The sequence below is a fragment of the Dendrobates tinctorius genome, unplaced genomic scaffold, assembly GCF_039654945.1.
Source record: "Dendrobates tinctorius isolate UK_male_01 unplaced genomic scaffold, ASM3965494v1 ptg000232l, whole genome shotgun sequence".
In the NCBI taxonomy this organism is placed as follows: domain Eukaryota; kingdom Metazoa; phylum Chordata; class Amphibia; order Anura; family Dendrobatidae; genus Dendrobates; species Dendrobates tinctorius.
In genome coordinates, this window is record NW_027361899.1 from 18,171,710 (window position 1) to 18,191,310 (window position 19,601).

At 46.0% G+C, this 19,601-nt stretch overlaps 1 protein-coding gene across 3 annotated transcripts in view; it reads left to right on the forward strand.

Moving 5' to 3' along the window:
* LIN9 (lin-9 DREAM MuvB core complex component) overlaps window positions 1-11,992 on the forward strand; it is a 37,887-nt gene extending 25,895 nt beyond the window's left edge. The window contains exons 12-14 of one of the 3 annotated variants that reach the window (XM_073556383.1): window positions 6,308-6,487; window positions 6,582-6,679; window positions 7,577-9,874. In XM_073556383.1, coding sequence (XP_073412484.1) covers window positions 6,308-6,487; window positions 6,582-6,679; window positions 7,577-9,494 — 2,196 coding nt within the window. In that variant the 3' untranslated portion in view covers window positions 9,495-9,874. The other 2 variants (XM_073556382.1, XM_073556384.1) reach the window with 2 other exon arrangements.
* The last annotated feature ends 7,609 nt before the right edge of the window (window positions 11,993-19,601 follow it).

Sequence of the window (19,601 nt, forward strand, 5' to 3'; positions counted from 1 at the left end):
GTCCAGGAGCCATCTACGGCTCCAGGTGAGAGTGAACACCCCATGCCTGGCTGGGCCTCCTCGCTATCTCAATCAGTGGCAGACCTCACCAAGGTGTCTCAGTCCCTGGTGGCCGTTCTTGATAAGTTGCCCCTGGACTCTTCAGCAGGGCCAAGCAGGTCCCAAATTGTTCCATCTGAGTCAGCCAGCGTTAGTCGCAAAAGACCCAGGCAAGATGCCCAGCCGGATTCCTCTCCTCGTCCCATCTCACCGCATAGCCTTTCTCAGCAGCCTCCCTCTCGGGCCTCCTCTCCCGAGTCAGGTGAAGCGCTTTCGGACAGGTCATCTGAGGGGATTTTAGAGCTGGATTCAGACCAGGATGCAAACATGAAGGTCACAGTGCAGAACCTCATTGCAGCGATCCATCATACTTTCGATATTGCTGACTCCCCTGCGAAATCCTCAGATCAGGAGGTTTCGTTCAGACGGGCAGAAACTCCCTCCAGGGTTTTTCCTTTCCATTCCGAGTTTGGGAAGATTTTTACCAAGGAAAGAGAGGATCCGACCAGACGCTTTCAAAGAGGAAAACGTCTAGGTGTACTCTACCCATTTGCTAAGGAGCTCACGGACAACTGGTCGGCCTCTCCCTCGGTGGATCCGCCCGTGTCCAGGCTTTCCAATAACACGGTTCTCCTGCTTTCAGGCGTGGCGTCCCTAAAGGATTCTAATGACAGGATTATAGAATCCCTGGCGAAGTCTGTCTTTGAAGCGGCTTCAGCGGCTGTGTGCCCAATCTTTGCTTCATCCTGGGGAGCAAAGGCCATAGCCACATGGGCAGACGACCTTCGTCAAGGCGTCTTAGATAAGGCGCAACCGGAGCGTTTGGCCGATCTCGCCAATCAAATCTCCCATGCTGGGGACTATCTTCTTTCCGCTTCCCTGGATGCCGCATCCTGTGCAGTTCAGGCGTCAAGCAACGTAGTTGCAATTCGACGTACAGTTTGGCTAAAGGCCTGGCAAGCGGACTCGTCTTCTAAAAAGTCCCTCACTAACCTGCCTTTTCAGGGGGTGCGCCTCTTTGGGTCCCAATTGGACCAGATTATTAAGGACGCCACCGGAGGCACGAGTTCACTTCTCCCTCAGTCCAATCCTCGCAGACCTCCACTAAGGCGTCAGTTTCGACCCTTTCGGATTTTCCACCGTTTCAATACGGCGGACAACTCCTCCAGCCAACAGAGACCGCAGGCTCGCCAGGAGAGAAAGAAAGTTTCCTTCAGACCCACTCCTTCCTGGCGATCCCACTCTTCCCAGGGCAGATACTTCAGCATGACTATCGTCGGACACGCGAGGGGCCTTTCCAATTGGGAGGCCGACTTCCTTCCTTCAGGGACGTTTGGCTGGCCTCCATAGAGGACGCTTGGGTCAGGGAGGTCGTATCCTCAGGATACAAGATACAGTTCGTCTCTCTCCCACGGGATCGTTTCTTCGAATCCCGGCCTCCAAAGGATCCAGCCTTGATCCCGGGGTTCTCTACGGCTATCGCCTCTCTCCTCAGACAGCACCACTACCAGCTCGTCGCACTGCCCTTCGGTCTTGCCACCGCTCCCAGACTCTTCACGAAGATCGTGGCTGCGTTGATGGCTTTGTTGAGAGTCAGAGGTCTCGTTCTTTTCCCGTACCTAGACGATATTCTGATCATGGCTCCCTCATTTCAACAGGCTCACCAAAGTTTGTCAATCGTCCTGGACACTCTTTCCGATTTCGGGTGGATCGTCAACAGGAAAAAGTCCTGTCTGGTTCCTACCCAACGCCTGGTCTTTCTAGGCCTTCTGTTCGACACTCGTCGGTCAAGGGTCTTTCTCCCACAAGAGAAGATTCTCTCTCTGCAGCAGGAAGTACGATCGCTGCAGATCTCACGATTCCCGTCCCTCCGTACAGCCAGGAGGGTCCTGGGAAAGATGGTGGCGGCGATAGAGGCAGTTCCCTTTGCCCAATTTCACGCCAGACCTCTCCAGCAGGCCATTCTGTCGAAGTGGAACAGGTCGCCTCGGTCCCTGGATCGCCCTGTTCCTCCTTCTTACCGGATCAAGTGGTTCCTCAACTGGTGGTTGTCGTCACCTCTCATTCTATCGGGTCGATTCTTCCTTCCCATTCGCTGGCAGATAGTAACCACAGATGCCAGTCTCCTCGGTTGGGGTGCAGTGTTCCGCAACCACACTGTTCAGGGTCGATGGTCGGATCGGGAATCAGTACCGATCAACATTCTGGAGATTCGAGTTATCCATCTTGCTCTCGTTCACTGGGAAAGGCTCCTCAAGGGACTGCCGGTACGGATTCAGACAGACATCGCCACAGCGGTGGCATATGTCTACCGCCAAGGGGGAACACGGAGTGTCTCAGCCCTGGCGGAGGGGTCCAAGATTCTTCGTTGGGCGGAGATTTCCGTTCTGACAATTTCCGCGGTGCACATTCCCGGCGTAGACAACTGGGCCAACGATTTTCTCAGCCGCAAGGGTCTCGCGGCGGGAGAGTGGTCCCTCCATCCGGAGGTGTTTCATCTGCTCTGCCTTCGGTGGGGAACCCCGGATGTAGACCTCATGGCGTCTCGCCTCAACAGGAAAGTCCCACAATTCGTGTCCAGGTCTCGGGACCCTCTGGCAGTGGGCGCCGACACCCTGGCCGTTCCTTGGTCCCAGTTCGACCTTCCCTACCTGTTCCCTCCTCTGCCTCTTCTTCCCAACCTGTTGAAAAAGATCAAGGCAGAAGGAATTCCAGTCATTCTCATCGCCCCGAATTGGCCCAGAAGGTCTTGGTTCGCGGACATTGTCAGCCTTCTCGCGGACGCCCCCTGGAAGCTTCCAGACAGGACAGATCTGCTGTCTCAGGGACCGATTTGCCACCCCAATTCTCGGCCGCTCAATTTAACGGCGTGGCTGTTGACACCGAGGTTCTGAAACGGGCAGGATTTTCCGACCAGGTAGTTCAGACCATGATCCGAGCCAGAAAGCCATCATCTTCCAAGATCTACTACCGTACTTGGAAGGCCTATTTCACTTGGTGTGAGACCAATGACATCGCGCCCATGTCCTTTTCGCTCCCTTCAGTCCTAGCGTTTCTTCAGGCAGGATTGGATGCGGGCCTTGCCCTCAGTTCCCTGAAGGGTCAAGTTTCGGCGCTGTCCATTCTATTTCAGAAAACATTGGCTTCCCGTCCTCAGGTTAAGACCTTTCTTCAGGGCGTGGCTCACACGGTTCCGCCGTACCGGGCGCCCATGGATCCATGGGATCTTAATCTGGTTCTTGAGGTTCTGCAAGGTCCTCCCTTTGAACCCCTCAGGGATATTTCCCTTTCTCTCCTTTCTTGGAAGGTAGCCTTTCTGGTGGCCATCACCTCCGTCCGGCGCGTGTCGGAATTGGCAGCTCTTTCGTGCTGCTCCCCTTTTCTGGTGCTCCACCAGGATAAGGTAGTTCTGCGGCCTCCGCCCTCTTTCCTGTCCTCGTTTCACCTCAACGAGGATATCATGCTACCATCCTTTTGTCCGTATCCAACTCATCCCCGAGAGCGGTCCTTGAACAAGCTGGACCTGGTTAGGGCGATAAGAGTCTTATCTGTCTAGGACGACTTCCTTGCGAAAGACAGAGTCTCTTTTCATTATCCCTGATGGGGCGCGGAAAGGTCACTCGGCGTCAAAGGCCACTATTGCTCGCTGGATCAGATCGGCAATTTTGGAAGCCTACCGAGTTAAGCGTCGCGGAGCCCCTCCGGGGATCAGGGCCCACTCTACTCGGGCAGTGGGTGCCTCCTGGGCGGTGCGCCACAGAGCTTCCGCGCTGCAGCTTTGCAAAGCTGCAACATGGTCATCGGTTCACACGTTTGTGAAATTCTACAGAGTCCACACCTACGCTTCGGCGGACGCCAGCCTAGGTAGACGGATTCTGCAGGCCGCGGTGGTGAGTCCGCTGGCCTGATGGAAGTTTGTTTCCCACCCCAGGGACTGCTTTGGGACGTCCCATGGTCTCTGTGTCCCCCAATAAGGCGAACGAGAAAACAGGATTTTTTGGATTGCTTACCGTAAAATCTGTTTCTCGGAGCCTTCATTGGGGGACACAGCACCCTCCCATGTTTTACAGCTCCTGTTCTTATGTTTGTCGGTTGGTTACAGTTGAGTTGTCTGTTCTGTTTTCATTCTGTTTTGTTACTTCTCCTACTGCTTTCTCACTAACTGAGGAAATTGGTGCCGGTCGGTGGGGTGTATACTGCGGAGGAGGAGCTAACATTTTTTTGTGCATAGTGTCAGCCTCCTAGTGGCAGCAAAGCATACACCCATGGTCTCTGTGTCCCCCAATGAAGGCTCCGAGAAACAGATTTTACGGTAAGCAATCCAAAAAATCCTGTTTTTTCTGAAATTGCCTGCGCCCCCGACGACCAGTGTGTGAAAATTTCGCACAGGCCAAGCTAGTAATCATTTATTGATACACAGTTCAGGTCCAGTTAAAAAGTAGGGGGAAATTTTCACACTTTGCTTTAGGTGCGTTATTTACTATTCTTATTTCTTTTGTGATTTTCTATCTCCTGACTTGTTGCACTGTTGTGTTTGTAAATTCAGTTGCAATTTAGTTAGTGTTTGATTTGTAAAGCGGTCTCTTCACAGTTCAGACAATGTATTTAAAAAAAAAAGTTAATGAATTTAGCATCTGAAGAAGCAGTGACCAGATTCTGACCTTTGCTGTGGCCCTTTTATTTTTTTTTTAACACCCCGAGATGCTTTTATCTTGTGATTTGCTGCATTCATCTGATCGTAGCCACAGAGCTTATTTACAAGGAGCAAAGTTTTTGTTTTCCTATGAAGAAAAAAAAATTTCAGTAACCGCTAAGCAAATGAATTTTCTAAGTCTCATTCACATTTTTACTGCCGTTTTTCCCCATTCTGGTCAAGTTGTTTTGGTATCAAAAAGTACGTTATTTACACTGTGGTCCTCTGGCCTTATCCTGCAATTTTCAGGCAGAAAAATAAATCAGTCGCGTAGATAGCCGGCTCTGGAGCTGCAGGACAAGTGAAGGTTGTGTTACACAGCCAGGACCCGCCTGTAATAGATTTGGAGCAATCGTCAATTGCCGCTTTTGAACCACTTAACCCCTTAACTTCCAATGAAGGACTTAGTCCGTCATTGGACGCCTCCCCCTGTTTATTGCGGGCTCCGGCGATGAACCGGCACCTTTTCCGGGATATGACAGCTGATTTGATCAGCTGACATGTGCCTGTAACAGCGGTGGGTGGAATCGCGATTCACATGTTAAATGCCGCTGTCAAACTCTTGACATTGGCATTTAACATGCACGCACAGGAAGCGCATCATTACCTCCTCTCATCAGTGCCCGAGTCACATGACCATGGGTTGGCATGACAATCCGGGGTCAGCAGAAGACCCCTGTGGTTGTCATTGCTGGATCGCTATAAGCGATGCCTGGTGGTCGGCACTCATAGCAAGTGAGCATATCTGCTACATGGAGCAGCGCTGCAGCCCCTGCTCTATATAGCAGAGGCGATCGGACAGCTGCAGCTTCAAGTCTCCCATGGAGACTATTGAAGCAAGTAAAAAGTGTAAAAAAAAATATTTAAAAAAATATTACAAAAATAAAAAAATTTAAAAGTTCAAATCACACCCCTTTCGCCCCATTCAAAATAAAACAATAAAAAAAAACAGATATTTGGTATCACCGCAATCAGAATCGCCCGATCCATCAATATAAAAAGAATCCAATTGGTAAACGGTGTAGCAGGGAAAAAGATAGAAACACCAGAATTACGTTTTTTTTGTCGATGCAACATTGCAATAAAATGCAATAACAGGCAATCAAAAGATCGTATCTGCACCAAAATGGTATCGATAAAAATGTCAGCTCTGCACGCAAAAAATAAGCCCTCACCGAACCCAAGAAGCCCTAAAAAATGCTACAGAAAGCAGTCCAAACATCATGTGTGGCCTAAAATGGTGCCAATAAAATCATCCACTCGCCACATATAAAGTCCATCTATGGGAAAAAAAAAAAAAACTAGACTAGACGTCAAGACTAATTTTTTTTTCTTAATATTAGGTTCTGATTTTTTTTTTTTTTTCATCATTTAAAAAAAAAACTTTAAATGTTTGGCGTTTATGTAGCTGTCTTTACCTCTGCTCCCACAAGGTCCATGCTGCATCATAAATGGTTATCAATTACTCCGTCTGTGATCTAAAACATCTGAGCTTCTGTCTTTTATTGTGGTGACAAGCTGTGATGTTCTCTCTGCAGATATATATATACATATTTTTTTATTCTTTTTGCACAGGTTGCTCAAGATCAGGGACTTCAGCCAGCGAACCAGCCGACCGACATGAGACGGCGCTGCGAGGAGGAGGCTCAGGAGATGGTCCGTCAAGCAAATACGTCAAGCGGGCAGCCGTGTGTGCAGAGCGAGAGCCTGACGGAGCTGATATCCAGGCTCACGGCCATCCTCCTGCAGATAAAAGTACGAGGCCCGCGAGGAAGCCTCCTCGCATCTTGATGGCCGCACTTGGTCTCTAGCGCACCCTGTGACCCGTGTGTCCTCGTTTCTCTTGCAGTGCCTCGCAGAAGGAGGAGACCTGAACTCTTTTGAGTTCAAGTCTTTAACAGATTCGATTAATGACATCAAGAATTCAATAAACCCTTCTAATATCAGGTAAGTGGTGGGATGACGTGGAAGCCACATTCCCCGCCCCCCCCCCCCCTCCACATCCCACTTTTTTTGTCCATTGTTTATTTTTGGCACAAAAAAAAACTTTCCATGATACCACTAATTGCTTTTTTTCATTAGTGTTCTCCAACCAGTGGGACACTTTCTAACGCTGAGAAGGTGGTCCTCACCTGTATGGTCCTACATTGCATGAAATGATGCCCACTCTATTTTCCGGCACCTGCAAACCTGTTGCTCGTTCCCCACCCACTCAGATTTGGGGTTTTCTGCCGCACTGTGCCCTGATGGCAAGGAAGTGATGGGAGAAACACTCGTTTGGGCTTTTACCACTTTCTTAACCCCTTCTCGTCCTGCGATGTACTATTATGTCACAGCAGGGAGATGGTTAACATAAACCAGTGAAATAGTCTGCCCCCTGCATTTTGTATTGGCGCTGTCATGGCCGCTGGTCTAGAGATCAGTTTATCCACGGTCCATTACACAGACTATTTGCTTGACGATCATTCCAATTAGTCAGTCACTACTCACAGCTCAAACTGATGTCAGACGCCCGTTTTCTCTTTCATCACCCACGCTGAGTCTTGTGTTGGAGTAAATGTCTGGTGAAAAATTTTTTTTGTGCCTGTATTAATATCCCTTGTTACCCCGCCTTCTGTTCCTTTGTGTCACGTTTTTTTTTGTTTTTTTTTTTTACTTGTGATCGTCCTTCAGTGCCACTTTTACTTGGTTCTTTAGCCTTAGAGAAGTTCACACAAAGTGTAATTGTGCTTCTTTTTTTTGTGTGTGTACCAAACTAACTTTTTCAAATTTTTCGTACTTTTTTTTTGTACAAATTTTCAACGTGTTGAAGCACAACATACATATAATGAAAATGTCCCACAGGTCATTTTCTGCAGACGAGGCGTATGCGTTTCTTGCCTCCGACACTGAGTCAGCGAACGAGGATGATGCACCGTTCATCCTGTCATCCTCCTCATCCGGCGAGGAGGAACCCTCCAGAAGGCGCCCCAGGACAACCACACAGGCAGACCCTGAGTCTAGAGACCCCACGTGGACCACCCCTCCTGACAGTTACGAGCCTCTGATCCCAGAGTTTACAGGCAGCTCGGGGATCAAGTTTGGCACGGCCCGGCTCAGAAAGATTGACTTTTTCAAGATCTATTTCACTGACAGTTTCATTGAGTTAATGGTGACCCAGACAAACTTGTACGCCCAGCAGTTTATCACTCACAACCCCACATCTGTTTATGCCCAGCTGCACAGGTGGACCCCTGTAACTGCAGCCGAGATGATGAGATTCTGGGGCCTTTTATTGAAAATGGGGCTATGGAAGAAGCTGTCCATCAGGGACAATTGGAGCGCGGACTTCTTGTACCACACCTTCATATTCCACGCCGCCATGTCTAGGGCACGTTTTGAAGCAATACTCCGGTTCCTACATTATAACGACAACACGAAGTGCCCACCTAGAGAAGACCCCAGTTATGACTACTTGTTTAAAGTTCGGCCTCTCATTGAGCACTTCAGTGCCAAGTTTACCGAGGCGTACACCCCTGAGAAGCGCATATCGGTCGGTGAGTCCCTGGTAAATTTTAAACGGGGGCTTCACTCCTGCCAGACTCTACCACGAGAGAGGGCAAGGTATGGCGTCAAGATGCACAAGCTGTGCGAGAGTACGTCAGGGTATGTCTGCAACTTTAGGATTTACGAAAGGAAAGGCTCCAGAGTTGGAGCCCCAGGATGCCCACCCTTTTTGGGAATCGGCGGTAAAATAGTGTGGGATTTAGTGCAACCACATTTGGACCACGGCTACCACCTCTACCTGGATCATTTTTACACCAGTGTGCCCCTATTGAAGTATCTGGCTTCCAGAGGTACTGCGGCGTGTGGCATTGTAAGGGCAAATCAGAGTGGCCTCCCTGATGGACTTCGAGGGCAAAGACTTGGAAGTGGAGAAAGCCAGGCAATGTGCAGCGACAACGTAGTGTGCGTCAGGTATAAGGACAAGAGAGAGGTCCATGTGTTCACCACAATACACGGGAACAGCACCACTGCAGTCTCAGTACATGGTGCCGAGACCCACGTGCCAGTCTGTGTCCAGGAATGTAGTAAGTACATGGGAGGGGTCGATCTGTCAGATGAAGTGCTGGAGCCATACAGCGCCACGTGGCAGATGAAGTTGTGGTACAAGAAGCTGGCGGTGCACATCGTACAGATAGCGCTGTATAATGCTTATGTGCTTTCCCGATCCGCCGGCCACCAGGGAACCTTTCTGGAATTTCAAGAGGCAGTGATAAGGCACCTACTACTCGGGGACCCCGAAGAGGAGACCCCAAGCATGTCTTCTGGAACGGAGGCCACCCGTATCGTGCCAGGGCAACATTTTCCCAGTAAAGTTCCCCAAACTGGAAAAGTGGGAAGGAGCCAGAAAAGGTGCAGAGTCTGCTCCAAAAACGGGATCAGGAAGGACACCAGCTACCAGTGCAACACCTGCCCCGTAAAACCCGGGCTGTGCATGAGGGATTGTTTTAGGATTTATCACACCTCCCCAATATTTGGGAACAAGGAATCGCAGGGCACAAGCACATCTTCTACCAGCGAGACAACCCGTGTCGTACCGGGGCAACATTTTCCTAGCGAAGTTCCCCAGACTGGAAAGAAGGGAAGGTCCCAAAAAAGGTGCAGAGTGTGCTCCAAGCGGGGGATAAGGAAGGACACCATCTACCAGTGCGACACCTGCCCCGTCAAACCCGGTCTGTGCATGAAGGACTGTTTTAGGATTTATCACACCTCCCTCTGATATTGATTTTATTAACCATCCCGTCACCAACCTATGTCCCCTCAATGGAAACAGGGACCCCCCCCAAAATAATGGCAGATGGACAATATTAAAATCTTGCCACCTTAGGGCCTACAGAAACACAAAAGGGTGTGGGTTCTGCTGATATTGGGGGACACTGTGGGACGCTGCTGTGATGGGGGTGGGCACTGGGAAGGGACCGAATGTGGCGGTAAGAACTCCGCTACGACCGTGGGAAATTGAGCCGTAAGAGTCTCCTATCGGATGCGATTTCAAGAAGACAGGGTTGTGCGTCACTATTGTCAGGCTCGCCCTATGTAAGATCCATGCTTGCTGTCAGTGAACGGAGTCATTCCCGAGGCTTATACCCCATGTGTTTGTCTCTCCTTGCAGCTGTTGTCAGAACAACGTCGAGATCCACGTGGCGCACATTCAGAGCGGACTGAGTCAGATGGGAAACCTGCACGCCTTCTCCGCCAATAACACAAACAGGGACTGATAATCCGCCCACCGGTTTTATCGTTTGTTTTTTTCCTTCCAGCCGGACTTGTCTATAATTTGCAGATAATAGACTCTTGTTTGTATTAAAAGAAAAAAAAAAGAGAAAATCACAAAAAAAAAGTTGAACCAGCATTACGGACCTCACCTACTTTATTTCCTTCATCCTATCGCTGACCGCACGACGTTGGCGTTGCCAAGCCACAATAAAAAAGAAAAATACCAGTTTGCGGAGTTGAAGACGCCCAGTGATCCCCGCCGACGACCCTCCTCCGTCCTGGACATTGCAGAAAAGCCGGTGGATTTTCAAGAGGGATTTCCAACGGCCTGTCTGTGAAGGATACCCCCCCCCCCAAAATGTTTGGGGACATGCAAGAAGAATTTTGTTTTGGGTTTTTTTCATGAAATTATTTTTGGACTCCTGTATTTAATTCACCTACAGGAGTTTTTTTGTTTTTTTTTTTATGTAAGTAAAGGCGACCTATTGGCTCTCGATATCAGTTTTAATAAATACTTGCTTTGCTCATTTTATAAAAATTTGTCCCTCCGTTGTTCCTCCTGGAAATGTCGGAGTAATTTGACAACTGTGCGTTACCATTTCACATGTCTATAAAGGCGGAGCTTTGTCCATTCATTCCTTTCCAGGAGGAATAACAGAGGGACATACAGCCATAACAAAAGCTGCTCCAGAAACAACATTTCATGGCCGGTACAACTACGAGAGCGTCGACAGAGAGTCTTTAATCCGGCTTCAGTTAAAAGTTCGATTTTCAAGATCTCTGCTTGCTGCTCTGGAGGTTTCAATACAGAAAAACAAAACCAATCTGTACAGACCTAATACTTTATGGCTGACTACAAACCGCAATGGTCCAAGTCTAGAAGCTTCAATACATCTGCTGCACGAATGTTCCCATTCACTGACAGCAAGTAGGGATCTTGAAATGGCAAAATTTTATCTTTTATTAACATTTGTATATGTTTTTATTGAAGTGTTTCCCTCTAAGTTGGATCTTTACTCAGTCCTGATCTGAGCCGGGGTCAAAGCTCCACACCCGCTTCCCTTCACACAGACATTGCATTAAAGAATGACCATCTGGTGGCCACCACCAGGGGGAGCTCTATACTTTACTGATGACGTGTGGTGAGCTCCCCCTGGTGGTGGCTGCAGGCTGAATATCACCGACCGTGGCTGAAGGGAGCAGAAAGTTTGGAGCTCTGACTCCGATATGATCATCCAAGATGGGCTCCACGTTCAGCTTTATTAATGGGAAACCAGCGTGATTCTTCAGGGCAGAGGTGCTTTGCCAGAGATATTTGGTCATTTCTTAACCGCAAGTCCCTTTAATCGTACAACGAACTCACGACAATGGCTGAGGGGATGTGTGTATTCCTCCTCGAGGTTTCCATTTCCCCTAAATCATCGGAGTTTTGGCTGTTATAACTTGTTATGCTTGAGGCTCCTACAGCGATGCACCCAGTGACCCTTAAGGGTGATGACGCACGCCCCTTTCAACTTAAGTTTTTTGGTCTAACACGTCCTCACTAGGCATAACCTAGAAAAAAAAGTTGTGGACCCCTTTAAGAAATGCTGAATAACTTGTGCAGAGTTCCTCCAAAGTTACATGAAGGTCTTCTCCATGTTACAGACTGTCTAATATCTCTGACCCCAACCGTGTGGCGGCAGCCATCACCCACCCAGATGGGGTCTGTCGGAGGCGCCCCACATTGCCAGGTGTGACTTGGCATAAATCAGAGATCCGGAACGTTGCAGCCCCCCCCCCCCCCCAAGATGTTTATATTGTAGAGACTCGTGTATCGGGGAGAACAACAAAACATTTCACATTTGTTTAAAGAACTAGATGTAGGTAAAGTGTTCCCCAATATTTTAGAGCCCACAAATAATGAAGTATTTTATGGTATTGTACAGAGCAGAGGCGCCGCAGGGTCTGCACTCTCCGGCGCTTGTATAGTTTAAAAAGAAAAAAAATAATATTCTAAGATTTCTGGTGTACCGTGTATGCTTTATTTCCTGAGGATGGATATGTAATGTGAATGTGTGGTCGTATAATGAAAGATTATTTTAATAAAACAAAGCGTTGTATGGTTGGAGAGACACAAGACACACTGGCCATTGTACGCTGTATTATACTCCAGAGCTGCACTCACTATTCTGCTGGTGCAGTCACTGTGTACATACATTACATTACTGATCCTGAGTTACATCCTGTATTATACTCCAGAGCTGCACTCACTAGTCTGCTGGTGCAGTCACTGTGTACATACATTACTGATCCTGAGTTACATCCTGTATTATACCCCAGAGCTGCACTCGCTATTCTGCTTGTGCAGTCACTGTGTACATACATTACTGCTCCTGGGTTACATCCTGTATTATACTCCAGAGCTGCACTCACTATTCTGCTGGTGCAATCACTGTGTACATACATTACTGCTCCTGGGTTACATCCTATATTATACCCTAGAGCTGCACTCACTATTCTGCTGGAGCAGTCACTGTGTGCATACATTACTGATCCTGAGTTACATCCTGTATTATACCCTAGAGCTGCACTCACTATTCTGCTGGAGCAGTCACTGTGTGCATACATTACTGATCCTGAGTTACATCCTGTATTATACCCTAGAGCTGCACTCACTATTCTGCTGGTGCAGTCACTGTGTACATTAGTGTAATGACAAAAAAAAAATTTTTTATGAAACCATGTGCAATGGAGGAACTTTTATGGGTTATTTAAGAATAAGTATTGCTTTTTTTTTTGTTTTTTTAAAAAAGTTCCCCCTTTCATTCAAATGAAATAAGGCAAAAATGGTATTTTTCCGACAAAAAAGGACATGCAATTTTGCATTATTATCTTTTATGTTGACAATAGGAGGGCAGATTCCTCGTCCAGATAGACCTGTTTGCTTTTACACTGTTGCTGGAATTTCTAGAAGACATTTTCTGAATGACCTGTCCTGCACTTCTTGATCGTAAAACTTGAAGCTTTGCACTGAAAATGAAAAGATAATACTAAGTTCCAAAACATTTTAAAATATTCCAGAATGTTCTAGATGTGAATAAAATACCACTTTTTGTTACAACTTAGAAAGATATTTTCTTTAAAGATTAAAATTAAAAGACGAAAAATCTTTTGAAAAAGAGGGGAAACTTTTTTGAATATTTTACAAATTTGATGATACTAATGTCATTTGAATGCAATTGTTCCTCCAATGTAAGGGGTTTCATTTTCGTTTTGCAAAATTTTTAAAATTGTCATCACCCTAGTGTACATACATTACATTACTGATCCTGAGTTACATCCTGTATTATACTCCAGAGCAGCACTCACTATTCTGCTGGTGCAGTCACTGTGTACATACATTACATTACTGATCCTGAGTTACCTCCTGTATTATACCCCAGAGCTGCACTCACTATTCTGCTGGTGCAATCAGTATACATACATTACATTACTGATCCTGAGTTACATCCTGTATTATACTCCAAAGCAGCAGTGGCTATTCAGCTGGTGCAGTCACTGTGTACAAACATTACAACACTGATCCTGAGTTACATCCTGTATTATACCCCAGAGCTGCACTCACTATTCTGCTGGTGCAGTCACTGTGTACATACATTACTGATCGTGAGTTACATCCTATATTATACCCCAGAGCTGCACTCACTATTCTGCTGGAGCAATCAGTGTGTACATACATTACTGATCCTGAGTTACATCCTATATTATACCCCAGAGCTGCACTCACTATTCTGCTGGTGCAGTCACTGTGTACATACATTACTGATCGTGAGTTACATCCTATATTATACCCCAGAGCTGCACTCACTATTCTGCTGGAGCAATCACTGTGTACATACATTACTGATCCTGAGTTACATCCTATATTATACCCCAGAGCTGCACTCACTATTCTGCTGGAGCAGTCACTGTGTGCATACATTACTGATCCTGAGTTACATCCTGTATTATACCCCAGAGCTGCACTCACTATTCTGCAGGTGCAGTCACTGTGTACATTAGTGTAATGACAAAAAGAAATTTTTTATGAAACCATGTGCAATGGAGGAACTTTTATGGGTTATTTAAGAATAAGTATTGCTTTTTTTTTTGTTTTTTAAAAAAAGTTCCCCCTTTCATTCAAATGAAATAAGGCAAAAATGGTATTTTTCCGCCAAAAAAGGACATGCAATTTTGCATTATTATCTTTTATGTTGACAATAGGAGGGCAGATTCCTCGTCCAGATAGACCTGTTTGCTTTTACACTGTTGCTGGAATTTCTAGAAAACATTTTCTGAATGACCTGTCCTGCACTTCTTGATCGTAAAACTTGAAGCTTTGCGCTGAAAATGAAAAGATAATACTAAGTTCCAAAACATTTTAAAATATTCCAGAATGTTCTAGATGTGAATAAAATACCACTTTTTGTTACAACTTAGAAAGATATTTTCTTTAAAGATTAAAATTAAAAGACGAAAAATCTTTTGAAAAAGAGGGGAAACTTTTTTGAATATTTTACAAATTTGATGATAGTAATGTCATTTGAATGCAATTGTTCCTCCAATGTAAGGGGTTTCATTTTCGTTTTGCAAAATTTTTAAAATTGTCATCACCCTAGTGTACATACATTACATTACTGATCCTGAGTTACCTCCTGTATTATACCCCAGAGCTGCACTCACTATTCTGCTGGTGCAATCAGTATACATACATTACATTACTGATCCTGAGTTACATCCTGTATTATACTCCAGAGCAGCACTCACTATTCTGCTGGTGCAGTCACTGTGTACATACATTACATTACTGATCCTGAGTTACATCCTGTATTATACTCCAGAGCAGCACTCACTATTCTGCTGGTGCAGTCACTGTGTACATACATTACATTACTGATCCTGAGTTACATCCTGTATTATACTCCAGAGCTGCACTCACTATTCTGCTGGTGCAGTCACTGTGTACATACATTACATTACTGATCCTGAGTTACATCCTGTATTATACTCCAGAGCTGCACTCACTATTCTGCTGGTGCAGTCACTGTGTACATACATCACATTACTGATCCTGAGTTACATCCTGTATTATACTCCAGAGCTGCACTCACTATTCTGCTGGTGCAGTCACTGTGTACATACATTACTGATCCAGAGTTACCTCCTGTATTATACTCCTAAGCTGCACTCACTATTCTGCTGGTGCAGTCACTGTGTACATACATTACAGCACTGATCCTGAATTACATCCTGTATTATACTCCAGAGCTGCACTCACTATTCTGCTGGTGCAGTCACTGTGTACATACATTACTGATCCTGAATTACATCCTGTATTATACTCCAGAGCTGCACTCACTATTCTGCTGGTGCAGTCACTGTGTACATACATTACAGCACTGATCCTGAGTTACATCCTGTATTATACCCCAGAGCTGCACTCACTATTCTGCTGGTGCAGTCACTGTGTACATACATTACATTACTGATCCTGAGTTACATCCTGTATTATACTCCAGAGCTGCACTCACTATTCTGCTGGTGCAGTCACTGTGTACATACATTACATTACTGATCCTTAGTTACATCCTGTATTATACTCCAGAGCTGCACTCACTATTCTGCTGGTGCAGTCACTGTGTACATACATTACTGATCCTGAGTTACATCCTGTATTATACTCAAGAGCTGCACTCACTATTCTGCTGGTGCAGTCACTGTGTACATACATCACATTACTGATCCTGAGTTACATCCTGTATTATACTCCAGAGCTGCACTCACTATTCTGCTGGTGCAGTCACTGTGTACATACATTACTGATCCAGAGTTACCTCCTGTATTATACTCCTAAGCTGCACTCACTATTCTGCTGGTGCAGTCACTGTGTACATACATTACTGATCCTGAATTACATCCTGTATTATACTCCAGAGCTGCACTCACTATTCTGCTGGTGCAGTCACTGTGTACATACATTACAGCACTGATCCTGAGTTACATCCTGTATTATACCCCAGAGCTGCACTCACTATTCTGCTGGTGCAGTCACTGTGTACATACATTACATTACTGATCCTGAGTTACATCCTGTATTATACTCCAGAGCTGCACTCACTATTCTGCTGGTGCAGTCACTGTGTACATACATTACATTACTGATCCTGAGTTACATCCTGTATTATACTCCAGAGCTGCACTCACTATTCTGCTGGTGCAGTCACTGTGTACATACATTACTAATCCTGAGTTACATCCTGTATTATACTCCAGAGCTGCACTCGTTATTTATAAACCATGATGGTCGTTGCCTGAAGACCTTTCCTGGTTTATAGTTTCTCAATTGGAAGCCTTCTAAAAAAATAAATGAATGTAACGTCCCCGAGGCCTCCACTTCTCTACAACCCAAGTTGTTTCTTTGTGATTCCTGTCGTACGCAGTGCTGTCGCTGGTTTCTTTCACAGCTACACCCTAACAGCCGCAGTTACTGCCTGCTGGGAGTTATAGTCTTCCAATAACTGGAGAGAGCGTCGCAGCTGTGATAGAACGGTGTCAGGATGTGCAGAGCATCGCAGGTATGATAGAACGGTATTATTACATATGTGTAATACCAGGAGCTTCCTCTAGGGGTTGCTTCAGGCAGAATATCGGGTGTAAGGTCGTGCAGAGGAGTAGGAGCTCTATGGTAATCAGTCACACTTCACTCTCAGGATGTTCCTTTCTCCAGAACAAACACCATGATTATTCCAATTCAAAAAAGTCTCCTCTTTTCCTGTTCTGTAAAGACAACACGAGAAGACACAGGAACTGAGCGGCGGCATTATCACAGCTGCATTATTCACACCCTGGCGCTGATAACACAATGTCACCTCATATGAATGGACTCCTGGGGCGGTGGGTATTGTGAGACAATTGGGAGTGAGGTCTGGGGCCGCAAGAGGCACAAACACAGCGGCCAAAAGTCATGTAGAGCAACCGCCCTCTGTCTAATATCTATATATCTATCTCCTCTCAATCGCCATCCATCCGATCATCGCTCCATCCATAGTATAAGAAATGTCTCCAGATAATTTATTTCTTGTATTAACAACTCTGCTCTGTAGAAGGCTGTTTGTGGACCAAACGTCAATTTTTTTGCAACAGAGTTGTTACATGAAAAAAATTATTTTTGCATCATTATCTGGAGAGCCAAATCTCTTATACTAGATATCTTGGAGTGGATTCCTATTTGAGCGTAATAAGTGGGTGTGCTGCATATGCTGCTTTCATATCCATCCATCTATTCATCTATTTCTCCATCCATCTCTATGCAGCCATCTCACCAGCCATCCATCTATCCATCCATCTCTCTATCCACTCAGCCATCTCACCATCCATCTCACTATTCATCCATGTCTCCATCCATATCTAAATCCAGCCAGCCATCTCTATCCATCCATCTCTATGCAGCCATCCATCTATCCATCCATCTATTTCTCCATCCATCTTTATGCAGCCATCTCATCAGCCATCCATCTCTCTATCCATCCATCTCACCATCTATCCGTCCATCCATATCTCTATCCAGCCAGCCATCTCTATCCATCCATCTCTATCCACCCAGCCATCTCACCATCCATCTCACTATTCATCCATGTCTCCATCCATATCTAAATCCAGCCAGCCATCTCTATCCATCCATCTCTATGCAGCCATCCATCTATCCATCCATCTATTTCTCCATCCATCTTTATGCAGCCATCTCACCAGCCATCCATCTATCCATCCATCTCTCTATCCATCCATCTCACCATCTATTCATCCATCCATATCTCTATCCAGCCAGCCATCTCACCATCCATCTCACTATTCATCCATGTCTCCATCAATCTCTATCCACCCAGCCATCTCACTCTCCATCCATCTCTATCCATCTCATTATCCATCAATATATCCAGCCATCCATCTCTCTATCCACCCAGCCATCTCTCCATCCATCTCTCTATCCGTCCATTTATTCAGCCATCTCACTATCTATCTAGCCATCCATCTCTCTATCCAGCCAGCCATCTCACTCTCCATCCGTCCATCTCTCTATCCATCTCATTATCCATCAATATATCCATCCATCCATCTCACGATCCATCCCACTATCCATTGATGTGGAAACCTGTATGGAAAGTTTTAGGAAAAACTCAAAAGGTTTCACACGTTTGCCAGTTTCGATCAAATCAGGAAGTCGATCGATCGGAGACGAGCACACAACCGGTGCCAGTTAGTATACGGGCTCGTTTGATCTTAGATGCCCAATCACAAGTTTTTATTTTAACCACAGAGATAAGAAAAATAGGAATGGCTTTACAGTGCCTAAAGGCCCCGCCTCACATAGCAGCGACAACCCAGAACCCCCCCCCCTGCTGGATATCGCTGGTCGTGCTCGAATGTCCTGGGCCACGCAGAACTCTGGGACACAGGCTGGAATCGTTCAGAATAGCTGCTGTGTGACAACTCACCAGAGATCCTTACCAGGTTGTATCGTTGTCAGGATCGCTGGTGCGTCGCTATGTGACCCTAAGAGAGAAGCTATTTCAATTGGGGAAAGACAGTATTTTTATTGTAAATAACAAAGTCATAAATTATGACTCCTGGTGAAGTTTATTACAAATTCCACAGAAGTCCTTGACCAGCTCTATGCAATTGACTAGACTTTCAAAAACAAAAAGCTTAACACTAAAGGCCCCGTCACACAGTGATCTCGCTAGCGCGATCGCTGATTTTTGTGAAACAGCGAGATCGCTGTGTGTGACGGGGATCAGCAACCGGCCCCCCCTGCCGGTTATCGCTGATCGTGCAGCATCGGCCAGAGCCGTTTTTCAATCGCTGGTCTCCCGCTGGCCAGGACGCATCGCTGCGTGTGGCAGCGAGAGACCAGCGATCAGCGACGCTGGTTTCTAATGTAAACGTCGGGTTTTTAACAGGGAAGAATGCAAAATACTACATCTGGGCAATAAAAATGAAAAAAGCATATACAGAATGGGAGGAATAGGGCTAAGTGACAGCACATGTGAAAAAGATACTAATAGATCACAGACAGAATATGAGTCAACAGTGTAATGCAGCAGCAAAAAAGACAAATGCAATTCTAGGATGTATTAACAGAAGTATACAGTCTAGATCACGTGAAGTCATTATTTCCCTCTACTCCTCTTTGGTCAGACCTCATCTGGAATATTGTGTCCAATTTTGGGGGCCACATTTTAAAAAAGACATCAACAAACTGGAGCAAGTTCAGAAAAGATCAACCAGAATGGTGACCGGTCTGCAAACCCTGTCTTATGAGGAAAGGTTGCAGGATTTGGGAATGTTTAGTTTGCAAAAGAGAAGACTGAGAGGAGACTTAATAGCTGTCTACAAATATCTAAAGGGCTGTCACATTGTAGAAGGATCAACTTTATTCTCATTTGCACAAGGAAAGACTAGAAGCAATGGGATGAAACTGAATGGGAGGAGACACAGATTAGATATTAGAAAAAACTTTTTGACAGAGTGATCAATGAGTGGAACAGGCTGCCACGAGAGGTGGTGAGTTCTCCTTCAATAGAAGTCTTCC